General features: G+C 46.5%; 1 protein-coding gene across 1 annotated transcript in view; it reads right to left on the reverse strand.

The window, feature by feature from the left end:
• DOC2B (double C2 domain beta) overlaps positions 1–13,369 on the reverse strand; it is a 2,292,694-nt gene that overhangs the window by 527,024 nt on the left and 1,752,301 nt on the right. Inside the window, exon 6 of the mRNA XM_078683586.1 lies at positions 9,887–10,044. Coding sequence (XP_078539712.1) covers positions 9,887–10,044 — 158 coding nt within the window. The remainder of the gene's footprint in view (positions 1–9,886; positions 10,045–13,369) is intronic.

Here is a 13,369-nt window from a genome sequence, read left to right on the forward strand (position 1 = left end):
AGCCACGGAGCTCCAACAGGGTTCCAGAAAGTCAGAGCCGAAGTGGCAGGTCCACTTTCTTTAGTTGTCAGAAAGTATTAGGGACACTTAGTGTAACATATCAATGTTAGCGGCATTATGTGTCTCGGAGGATTTACTAACACTGTACAGCTCAGGGCTAAAAGTCAAGGTGGTTGTCCTGTGCTCTTCCAGGAGCCACTCAGCAGAGCTCCAGGTGATGGCATTGCTTGGGACTCCTGGGTTCGTCCGGCCTGCTGTCACTGCTACTTGGAAGGATGGGTGTTTGAGGCCCTAAATAACATCCTTTTCTGCAGTGCCATGAGAGCCATAATATCAAGCCCTGTAAAATGGTTTGGGCCATCGACAGCACAACGCCCAGTGCAGGGGGCAGTGTTTGTCGCAGAGGCATAGATGTTATACTCAAAGAGAACTTCATATAAAGTAATTTCTATTTGTTTGTAACATGACCTTTCTGTTTTTGTTTACTTTACTTATCAGTCAGGATCATTATGGCAGCTCTAGAGCATGTTTTAAAGTGCTTTCTTTTATATTTGCTGTTCCAATCATGTACTGATAAAGTAGAAAAATACTAGCTTTCGGTGATTTTACTAATTTTTCTAATGGCCGAGACATTAAAATACCAGCCCTGTCGGTAGAAAACCTGCCGAGCTAACCACTATTTGCTGTTCCATCCCTTACTTTAATCTCCCACCTTTTTCTCTCCCCCTCCTTTCCTTTTCCCTCTCCCCCACGGCTGATCTCATGGTCTCTCGCCTAGCGCACTATAGGACCCCGATGAGTGCACCCACTGTGGTACTATCTTAGAAAAGGCTGCATCCCTGCCCACCCCTCCATGTCCCCCGTGTACTCTCCATGCAGCCAGAGACCCTTTGGGCACTAGATTCATCTTTATGAACCACTCTTACTACTCATTACCTCCGTTCAGATCCATCAAGATTAGGCAGGAGGACAAAAGAACTGTAAACACTCAATTTACAGGCACTTTATGATCAATGTAACAAATATTAAGATGAGCATTTTCCACTAATAAGTAAAAAACGTGTTTCCATCCCAGTAACTGCACATTATTATTTATCAGTAATTGGGATGTGTGTCTGTTTGTCCCTCAAGCTGTCAGAGGTGCACTGCACTGTCCCTTCTCAACAGACAATTTGCCACAGCCTGTGAAAATCAACATTGTGCTAAAACTTTAACAAACAAGGGGAGGCTTTACTTGACTGAGCAAGATGGCAGACAAACTAAACTGTCAGTGTGCTTCCGGCCATCCTGCATATCCGTCGTCACCGTGCCACCCTGTGCGGCCCAGCAAGGAAAATCCTTTTCGGGTGCCTCTACAGACCTCTGGGTCGGGAGCTGGTGGGGTTCTTCAAAGCACCATACGGAGACTTAGTAGCCCAAGATCGGACTCGGCCAGCGAGTAACTCTATTCGCCCAGCGCCCACTTCAGCAGCGGCTGCCATAAATGAAGGGTGGTGGGCAGGTGGGATCGCACAGAAGGTGTTGTGCAGGGGGTGGGACAATTGAATATTTAAAAAAGAAAACGTACCTTTTGCGCCAGCTGCTCCAACGTCGCATCTCCTTGTGCCGCCTCTCCTCTTCCTGCATGCTGGTCATATTAGCCTCTGGAACAGACTCCCTGTCCAATCCCTGCACTGAATATTAGCACGGGGATTGGTCTGAACAGGTCGAAAAGACGCCCTGCTCAGACCAGGGAGTCTGTGGGGTTTCTCCAGGCAGTCTGCTCAATGCAGCTGGGCTGAAGAAAACCTAAGTGCGCATGTGTGTTTTCGTCGGCCTGAGACGGCGGCCAAAACACATATTTGCACTTAGCGAGTGGAGTGCACTATCCCTCCTCCTCCCCCCTCCCATGTCTCAACCCAGCCCTTCCCAACACCGCTGGCTAAGAGCCGGCAAATGTAAATTAACACAACGCAATAACATTGTTTTAATTTACATAGCTGGCTCTGAGCCAGGCAGTGGGGTGACGCTCCTCCGCCATTGCAGAGGAACCGCCACTGGCCTGCTTCTACATGCCGGTGTTAAGACCTGCCTCCTCTGCTGCCGGCCGCCTGCAACAGGTGAAGAGGGAAGAATCAACTGTGCAGCGACTGGAGTGAGGGCTGCCCGAGGTTACTCCTGGTCAGACCCTTTTAAAGCATGCTGCTATAAACTGGAGCCATTGACTCCTGGGGAGAGGACAGGAGATCAGCACCCCTCTTGATCCAGCACCCCTCTGCAGTGGGGGAGATGGCAATCTGGGAAGTTGTGTACAGAACTTTCACTGACCTGATATCTCCCTCATCCATGGGTTTGGTAGCCAGACAGAACTATCCTGGACTCACCATTGCCGCTCGTTCTGTCCCTATTTATCCAGGATAATCACGCCAGGCGATGAAACCTCTGCAACATAACTTGGGGTGTTTGCCGCTAAACTGAACTGAGAACCACCACACCATGGGGAAAGATAAAGGACTAACAACACATGTCCAAACTAAGATGGATAGATTCATTATTACTTCTGGTGGTACCACGGGTCCATTAGGAATGACCCCCATCCCTACTGAACCAGCCAACACTAACCACTAACCTCGCTGACATACTGCAGGCCATCCAGACCTCTTGCATGGGGTTCGAAACCAGGATGGGGAACTCAAATGGGATGTCACACTTATACCACAGAATCTAGGAATCATGCCCCACAGGTTCACTGAGGTGGAGGAGAGAATCTCCAATGTGGAGGACCATGTAACCTCCCTAAAGGCAAATGTGGCCAAGCTCCTGTCCCTTACCACCACATTTGAGAAAGGGGCGGAGACACAGGGAATAGATAACGGTGCAACAATTTGCACTATGTGGGTTTCCCATCGGAACCAACAGACCTCCTCAGAAACTTGCTATGAACATGGCTACTCAAGGACACCTTATTGCCCTGGCATGTTATAGAAAGGGCACCTTGATCCTTGGCCCAGCACCCAGCTCGCCCCTAAGCCCTTTTGTTTGCTAAATTTCTCAACTATAGGGATTGGATGCTATTCTACGTGAGGCTCGCAAATGCTGGTTCACCGTCTTTCAAGAATCACAAATCATAATTTTTCCAGACCACACCCGTGAAAACCAATGGCAAATATGGTCCTTCTATGCAGTGAAGACAAAACTTTAAATATTTGCTTTTATTTCCGGCAACATTCAGGGTGATTCATGACCACTGCTCCCACTTCTTCGACACCCCGGAAGCGGCATGGTAGTAGGCAGCCATGGCAGCTCCCCAGCACCACCCTAAGGATGATCCTGGAAACCTCAGGAAACTAAGGTCCTTCTTGTGACCGAAATCCAGGAGATCCACACAGCGCCGGAGCACCAAGACCCGCAGGGCACTTAGTCATCCTATGGACTTCACAGACTTGTCTTTTGAAGATGCCCACAGATGCAGAGAGGCAGCCGATCCAGGCCCGCTAGGAGGTGAACAGGCAATGGCAGGAGAGTTAGACCATGACATGGATCTGGGAACAAATTTCTTGCCTGGCTTGCTACTGACCCGGGAGGGCCATTCATAGAGCGTACATGGCTGAGCTGCACCAGTGCACTATACACAGATCCGTCTGAATTAGGAAAGCCTCCTCTAGCGATACTTCAAACATTTTAACTGTTTGATTTTGTGTGGTTTACTGTTAGAGTTATGAGGTTTCAGGGCGACAGATGCTTCGTAGAGGGAAGTAGGGGTGGGAGGGAGTTGGGAATAGGGAGTCTGGTGGTTGGAGGGGGGATTCTTCTTTTCTTTCCCTTTTTTCTTTCTTTTGTCCTGCCTGGCTCAGGCTGTTATGCAACACAACTATATACCACTCTTGTACTTCTGGTATGAGAAGATGGGTATCCAGAGGCTCTCGCACTTCCCTCACACTACAGATTGCACCCCTAGAAGGAGTCCCCATGGCGAACACCACGGTTAACCCCACAAAGGTTCACACGATCGTGACCTGGAACATAAATGGAATTCTAGACCGCATTAAGTGCACTGCAGCCCTCCGGTATGTGAAACACCTTTACCTCTCCATTCTGCAGGAAACATTCCTCATGGGTTCCAATTGGCAATTCATAAAGAGATGTGGATTTGATAAGGTTTGTCACGCAGGCTTTGCCAGAGGCTCTAGAGGTGTGGCCATTCTTTTACACAAGTCCTTCCCTCTCCTAAATATTCACGCAATCATGTATCCCCTAGTCCGATACGGGCACTGCGTAGGCCAGCTGCAGGTGGCCATAGCCTGGGCCGTCATATACTGAGCTTAGTGCATTCATGCTCCTTGACTTCGAGAAGGTCTTTGATTTGGTGAAATGGGATTTCTTGCGGGCAGTCTTGCTCAAGATGGGCTTTGGCCCACAGATCCGAGCCTACATTGACCTTCTGTACTCCCAGCCTACAGCCGGGGTGTAAATGGAGTACGCTCTCACTTCTTCTCTATAGGTAGGGGGACTAGGCACAGGTGCCCACTGTCACCCCTATTGCTTGCATTCACTATGGAACTGCTCGCTTGACTGGCACAATGCTTAGGAGCAGGTGTGGTTACAGTGAGGAAGGAGTGGAGTATAAAATCATGCTTCATGCTGATGATGTCTTACACAACTTAGCTGAATTCTGGCTGACCTGTCTTCGTCTATTAGCACTCTATGAAGAGGCTTTGGGCCTCAAAGTGAACCATTCTAACTCCTTACTAGTCCCAATCCATGGCGACAACGAGACTGCACAGGCAATCCGCCATACCCGTGAAGCGACTGAGTTTCAAATATTTGGGCATTTATATAGCTCTCCTTCCAAAGCCGACCTGGAGCCTCAACTTGCCACCCTTTCTGTCCCAAACAAAGGCAGATCCCCATTGAGGGTCCTTTATGTCTCTTAATGTACTGCGCCAGGTGGCCCTCTTCAAAATGATGGTCTTCCTGTGACACCTGTGTGCATTTCAAAAGTTCCAGCTGCTGATTCCAGACTAGTGCTTTAAAGATCCCATCTCTGTTATCTGCGCCTTTCTATAGGCTGGCAAACCACCCCATGTGGCCTGGTCTAAGGGCTGATATTCAGTTTATGGTGGTGATATGGCAATGGCTGACCTTCAATTATATTACAATCCACACAACTACTGGTGGTTAATAATTGGCTGACTGGTGGATGGGATGACCCTGCATATCGAGCCGAACACACCTCATTGACTCTAGTCATGGGTTTGTTACACAGAGACCCAATCCACAAACACCTCCCAGAGATGACAAGGATAGTCTTTCAGACTTGGAGGATGACGCTGCACTTTCTTCATTGGCAGGACAAGCTCACACATTAGACCCCATTATTGCAGGGTCGCTACCTCACTCATACCTCCGGTCTGCATGGATTTCAGGGGTGGGACAATATTGGTATCACAACCTTAGGAGACATCTAGTAGGGGAGCCACAATACATTCTTAAAAGGTTCTCTAAGCACAATTTTATCTCAACAAAACAAAATGACATATGTATCTACAATTTAGACATGTTCATTTCATATACAGGGACCATCTGACGTCCCTACCAGAACATAGTCCATTGGAAGCTCAACTACTAAAGGGCAAGCTAAGGAACGCTGATTAACAACACCCCTGACGTCCTCACGGCCCTGAGACATAAATGGGAGACCTGGATTGGTGCTCTAGAATTTGTGGATTGGCAACTAGCCCGGCCGTATAGCTCCTCGCAAGATAGCAATGTCGTCCCGCCACAAGGCTGATCCAGCTGCATTATGTTCACTGTATATAAATGACTCCTCGGCAGTTACGGCAGGCAGGGAAGCGACTGACCCTGGCCTGTTTCTGATTCACCTGCCCAGATGCTGACTTTTTCATGTGACATGGTCCTGCCCCCAGATTACCCTATCTTGGGAACACATAGCCCTCGCCTTTTCCTGGATTTTTAGGATTCACACTTACACTGACACCCAGGGCAGCACTATTATGTATACTGGATGACCTGGGCAATACCGGGGGAGAGAGGTACTTTATCAGGATGGCCATGGTAGAGGCGAAAAGAGTTGTCACCTAGAAATGGAATCACCAACATTGTCTGAGTGAGTGAGGTGAATGGACCAGTGTGCCGCTCTGGAAGAGCCTACATACGTCACCGAGGCTGCTTTCACAAACAGGAACGTATATATGGGGAAAATGGATGGTCTACTATGGCCTACGGTTTTCAACATAGGACTGTTCATATCCTTCTCTCAAATGTGTTCAGGTGGGCCAAAGGGTGTGGTAGCAATGGCTGTGTTGTTTTTGACCTTTTCTATTCTCTCCAATTTCTATTACTTTCTCTCCAATGTACCACTTGTTTTTGTTGGAAATCAATACAATTTGGTTATAAATAAATTTAAAAATACAGACGCATTGGCTATTAAGAAGAAACAGTGCGCTTCTGACCAATAAACAATGTGTCCATGTTGGTGTTTGTTTTTATAGTGTTTAGAGAGCAGAGTGTTACAACTCTACGAAACACTAACACAGGGCATCGTCTACTGTTTAGATATACCAAAAGGCAAAACAATCGTATTGGCGCTTTTTAGAGTTTTAACACAATGAGGTTTTTTCACAGCCTCGGACAGCTCATTAATAAGACGGAGAGGTTTGGTTTGGCTTTTGTTGGGCTCGAGAGACCATGAGGACACCGAGCTGAGCTGGAGCTTGCATCTATCTCGAGCCAGGCTCAAGCTTTCAAAGACTCAACCACTTTTAATATTTTGAGTGAAACATTCCCCGATTTTGCATGGGGCAGAGTTCTCATGTAGCTACCTATTTCCTATGGCCGGGTATCCGTCCAACAGGGGCGGGAAATTAGGCTGTTGGGAAAGGTGTTTCGCTATTGTCACTCGGGGTTGCCTTAGTCCTGAGTCACAACAGAGAAACACAATAACCACGGCAAGGAAGTGACATCATCTCCTTTCTCCACTGTCCGAAATCTCACCCATTGGCTACCAACATCAAGAAAAAGAGATGTACATGGTGACACGGCCAAAAACTATGGTACACTGCTCCCAGCAGGTTTGTTCATGGCCCTGTGCAGCAGTGGGAACACAACAGTTGTATGGTAGGGCCCCTTTTTGCTGCCATTACATTGTTTGTCTTCAATACATGTTTCACCTGTCTTGTAAAGTTGTCTACATTTACATCATCCTGGTCAAAGAGAAACAAAAGGTCAAATCTGAGGACAATCTGTTCCAAATTGCTGCACAACATCTATGAGTCATAGGGGAATACGACCTATGTTTCTGTTCAGTGAAATGTCAGAGCATACCCTCGTGAATAGGGCTAAGTATTGAAATGGGGATGTCATACTTGGACGAACATGGCGGCCAATCACATCAGATCTTTGCCAATGTTAAAGGTAAGTATATCCTTTCCAGGTAAAAAAATATGTTACTTTAAACGTCCTAGGGTGGGAAGGAACAATGGTTGGCACAAACAATTAATCTATCCCTTCAAATAATACCTATGTTGTTCATTTCATACCACAACTTAGAATCCAATAAGGCACAATCCAATTCTCAAACACTAATAAACAAAAATTTTGGCCTATGGGGAACAACATGAAGACAGACTGAGTTATCACTGTATGTGGCTCTTTGGATACTAATGATACAGTTGTTGAATAAGTAAATGCCTGTCACAATATTCTGATGTGTTTTCGATGGTTGTTTATGATTTCAAAGAAAAGAATTCATAAAAAGTATTTTTGTTTGAAATTGGCTTTTGGATGCTAATTTTTAAGGTGTAAGTACAATGATTGCAGATCTTACTTTCTGAAATAGTTTTGTGGGAAGTATTTATTTCAGTGCTTTACTTCAAGGGACATTATTTCAGATATATATAGTTTATATTGTCAGACAACTAGTTTGGATGTTTTATATTCACTGACCCTCAAAACAGCATCAATCCCTGCCTCCTAGAAAGACCTCACCCTCACTACGCATAAACCACAACCATCTCTGATCCCTACACTACACCCATCCCTGAACCCTAAAAGCCCTTTATGCTCCAACTCTCTACCCATTCCGGAACCACAAAGCCCCTCACAACCCAGAACTCCACCCATTCATGAACTCTATAGAACCTTTTCTATGTCTAACTCCCACACAACCCTGACCCATTAAAGCCCCTCCCCACACCAAACTCCACCCATCCCTGAACCCTAGAAAAGCCCTCAAAGCCCTTAAACAACACCCATCCTTAAAACTTCTTACCTCTAAACTCCACCCATCCCTGAACCCTAAAAATCCCTTTCCACATCTAAACTCCATCCAGCCCTCACTCCTTAAAACCCCTAACAACCCTAAACTCCACCTAATCCTGAACCATAAAAACACTTGACCAGCCCTAACCTCTACCCATCACTGAAGCTTAAAACCCCCCATCACCTCTACACTCCACCAATCCCTGAACCCTAAAAGCATCCCTCATCCATAAATTCCACTCATCTGTGAACCATAACATCCCTCACCACCCCTAAACTGAACCCTGGAAACCCCTTCTTATGGCTGGATCCCACCTAATCCTGACTCCTAAAAACCCATGATCACCCTAATAGACATTACCCATCCCTGAACCCAAAACCCCCTCGCCAGTCCTAAACTCCACCCATTTCGATGTATTTGTATTTCCTTTAAATTGCCTTTCCTTGAAATTTGTTTCCCATGATAAGGATTTCCTCCAACGTGGTTTCAAAGTTTTCGCTTTTCCATTAATTCACATTCATCAGTTTTTTATAACACTGATGCGAGCCTGCTGGCTTACAAATTTCCATGAAACAAACCACATTTCTTCTGTACACTTAAAGATATTTGTGTCAAAGAATTTGCATTTACTCTAAGCCCGAATTTTCATTTACAAATGGCAACTGGTCCTTCTAACCTCGCCAGGCAATAGTTCTGAGAGGCAACCTGTGACAGGTAGAGCAGCCTTTCAGTACATTCCCCAATTTCTCGGTCTGATCGCGGTTACATTAAGAAAATTAAGACTTGTAACATGAGTCTGCATGAGACGAATGAACCTTAATTGAAACATTGACTCTGCTATCTGTAGTTTGGAACTAAAAGGTTACCGTAAATCAACAGACTAGAAGGACTGCTGCCTTCGCATCAAGCTTTTCTGAAACTATGCAGTGCAAGGTCACAAGAACCTCAAAGGCACTCAAGTGCAAGTTGGTCGAGTGTCGTCGCTTGCTTATATTTCATTTCTATGACAGTGTTTTATTGGTAAAAAAAAAAAAAAAAAGAAGTCTCAGGGCCCAAAGCCATTTTCGGGATGCCACAGCGATTGACACCACCCACTGCCCAAACCAGAGTCGACCAATGCCTGTGTCAGTGTTACTAACAACCCCTACAACTCATTCAAGTTGGAGGTTTCTGACCATCCCATGTTATAAGGTTATCCTATGTTATAAAGCATAAAGTGGACGTGCTGTTTCTATATTAGTTGAAATATAGAAAAAGACTTATATGAGGAGGTACCGATGTTTAGACATCAGCACTGGCAGACACTGGCGCAAATTAAACTTTCTAGATCTAATATCAAGTGTACTGATTAGATTGAAGTGGGTGAAAGTTTGACAACAATCCTGAATCTGTAATAAACATTCACCAAGAGGGGACGGTCGCTGTAGCATTAGGTTTGACTGTTCCCCTGTATATTATACAGTAAAATGCAAGAAAAAAATTGGGACACAAAAAACATAATTCTAAATGAATGCGTTTGCAAAATGAAGGTGTTGCACAAGAAGGTGCATGTATTCCTAATCAATAAGTACGTTAGCAGTACTGATTTGGCTTGACATTGAATAATGTATAGGCGCTTCCACTTACGTTTTTACATAGGGGTCTGAATATCCGTTTGCATCCATCGCCGCCAAGTGTGCACATCTGATAATGCCGACAACAAGCCCGGATTTCTGTGAGCTGTACTTTAAGGAGATGAGGATCCTTCCGCGTTCTTCCAGGGACTTGTCTTCTGTTTTATCTATCTGCAAAGCAAAGTGAACAGACTGACTTTCAGGTCACGTGATTCACCCGTGCACATGTGCGTTCCTCTTCAAACAAGTCTACTGTGCGTGAAAGGGCAGGTGGCTATGTCTGCAGGTGTGCTGACACAGGTGGTGCGCGCGAGGGTCTACAGAGGACACAACACAGGGCCGGCGCTAAGCATGGGCAGCGTGGGCAGCTGCCCAGGGCCTCGCACACAGCCCACCAGCATGGGACCCCGAACCGATCATGTGCCCTGTTGTGTCCCTGTCTCCTTGCAATTAGGGTCTATGGGAGGGGTCTCCTCCCTGGGCCTCTCAGGGATGGTGTCTGGATGCCTAGGTGAGGGAGACGCTTCCCCTTGTCCCAATTCGAAGGAGACCCATTCAGAGACACTGTGGGAGGCCCATTGTACAGGATTTTAGCGCACCCACAGTGTTAACTCTCAGCCCACAAGCAATTCTTACAGTTATCAGGCTGGAGGTGTGAGAATTGCTTGTGGGCTGAAAGTTAAAACTGTGGGGGGCGGTAAAATCCTGTACAATGGGCCTCCCGTGGTGTCTCTGAATGGTTTCCTTGCAAGGGGTCACTTAAGTAAATTAGAGGGGCCTCGCGCATTTCCTTGTGGCCCATGGCCTCGCAAATCATAGAACCGGCCCTGACACAACAGACAACTGGTGGGTTTGGTTTGGAGAATGAGATTCCATTTTCTGGTGCATATTTGTATGGCCTGACCCTCAAATAAACTTTAGTCACTACTCTGCCCACTGCCTGGCCTGGTCAGGCTGGAATTGGACATGTTGTCCTGCTATGCTGCGGTCTCGTTTCTAAAGAAGGGGCGGTTTCTGCTTTAGGGCACTGGGGCGTAGCCCCAGTAATATTCTGGCACTCCCTGACCCGCCTATTATGTTACATAATCGCTGTCAACAAACACAACACGTGCCAGCTCAAATCAATAATATGTACATTCTTGGCCACGCCCGCCGCCCACGGCAGTAAGCCTTCATCCGGGGCATCAGCGGCTCTGGAAGGGGCAGGGCTTCAGTGACAACCCGGACACCCACATAGAGGACCCTGGGTTGTTAATAAAGAACGTTAGTGAGTCAACAGTGAAGCACTGTATAGGGGGTATACCCTGCTAAAACGGCAGATATTCAACCTGAATTTTAGATATTATCACCCCCTACGGATAGAGCATATTCAGGAGCTTCTTTATATCACTCATCACTCATCAAATGGCCGATATGATGCCTGGAGTACGCCCGGTCCCTGAGCTAGTGTTCCCCTTCCATAGATCGGCGTTATCAGTAAGCTCCTACAGCTGTTTGTGTTCGGGACCCTCTACCAATTATCATAGTTAGATCAGGGTCTACTACAGGAATATGTAAAATGTGAAATATATGATTTTTTTATCCAATTATACAGCGCTACAGGAGTCTTGAACTCTGAATGCGTAACAGTACACTTTGAGTAAACTACATTTCCCATGGGTCCAAGTACGAGTGGGAGGGAGAGCGTACAACGTGACAACGCCATTGGCGCGGTCACGTGGGACGCCTAAACAGGTTTCCGACATTTATTGAACAGAGAGACACGGCGCGTATTATCTGCGCGGTGTCACGGTTTGTGGGTGATTAAGCCAGGACGGGCCTACGGAACGGTAAGGAGAGGGCTCTAGGGGCTGAGCGCTTACAGCGCAGGTGATTGCAAAGACCCAATGTAGGCACCGCAATGCTAAACAGCAGTCTCAACATTTCTAACAGAAGGTGCACATCGGGAGGCGGAGTTTTTAAAGGTAACATCTTCACCCGCATTTATTTTTCAGATTGTGTTCTTTGGCGTCCTTCTCACCGGACACCAGTTTGAGTTTGTAATATGTATAAACTCGGTAAGTGAACTACATAATATATACCACCTAGAGCGGGGGCACCTAAACAGTAAGAGTTGTAGGTTGTAGTATAAAGATGGTCCCTCGAACATGGAGTGGGGCTAGGTACTAGGTACGAGTGATTACGCTATTACAAGGACATGGATAAGTGCAAGGAATTGTTTCTTGTATATATTTGGTTATGCATGGACAAGTGACAAGTTGAGCAGGATTCCGTGTATAAAACATTATCGGGGTCTCTGGCTCAACACTAGACAATGAGCTCTAAAGGGTATAGAATAGATGTGACATGAAGAGAATGAAAGAAAGAGTATGCATATACTAATAAAGGGTTGCACCATCTTCTCTTTCTGCTATAGTGAATGTTCTCCCGCATTTGAGGGGACACTCTTCACACATAATACAGGAGAGGTACGGATCGATTAGACCTACCCCCCACTTGGGGTACTATTATCCGAAGTACGGCGGAACCCAGAGTGACACTGAATGTGACGGTCCTGAAGAAGACCGGAGTGACCTTATAGGCGCATACAGAGCGGTCGAAACATGTTGACTCTGGCAGTGGTAGGAGGGAAGCCTTGAGGTTTCTAATTATCTCTTTGAGGCCTTTTCCCATCCTCTTTCATTTTTTAATCCTGGTAGGGGTGTCAAGAAAAGTTTAATAAAGGTTGCGTTCTGGTTGACACCTTTAATCAGTTTTAATCACTCCTCATACTGCACTTTTCGTGGCACTTTTTGGTTGTGATCACTTGGTGCTTGCATTATTTTCACCAACTTATGTGTTACGTGTTGTCTATGTCTACTTGTCCTGACTATATGTCGTGTTAAGAGAAATTAATTATTTTTTTCCCCCTCCCTCATGCTCCGCCCTGTGTGGGGATACACCAGGGCGTATTGTAAGCAAGCCCGATGATGAAGCATGTCACATACCTTGGTATGTGAGTGAGGGCAGTTTTCTCAAATAGAGTGATTTGCCCTATTGGGGCCCTCTCTGTTTGTATATTTCATTTATGTTACTCTATACACCCCTCATGTGCGTATATTTGGGGTTCTTGGAGGTCTGGGGTGGTAGAGTTTAAACTGATCTGCCCCTCGCCCCTCTTTCGTGTTTGAATACTTCAGTGACAATCACATACATAGTGGTGGTGTGGGTGTCAGCGAATGCACAGCACAATTGTGCATGCCAGAGTTGGATGGAGAAGTTGTACGGCCAGCCTGACATGCGCATTAGAGGCTTTGCTCATGCTGGCAGTGGCTGCACATTAGAAGAGCTTTGATCGATCAAAGCCACACCCCCGGTATCCTAAAGAGCGGCGAGTTTCCCTGCTCCAGCCAGTCCTGGCTCTGGTAGCATGCTGTGCTGCTACAGCAGTCAAGCAGCGTCTGGATTGGCTGAGATATGGGTTGCCAGGCCAACTGTAGGCATCTTGTGCAGCTTT

Source organism: Lissotriton helveticus, chromosome 3_1 (assembly GCF_964261635.1).
Source record: "Lissotriton helveticus chromosome 3_1, aLisHel1.1, whole genome shotgun sequence".
Taxonomy (NCBI): Eukaryota; Metazoa; Chordata; class Amphibia; order Caudata; family Salamandridae; genus Lissotriton; species Lissotriton helveticus.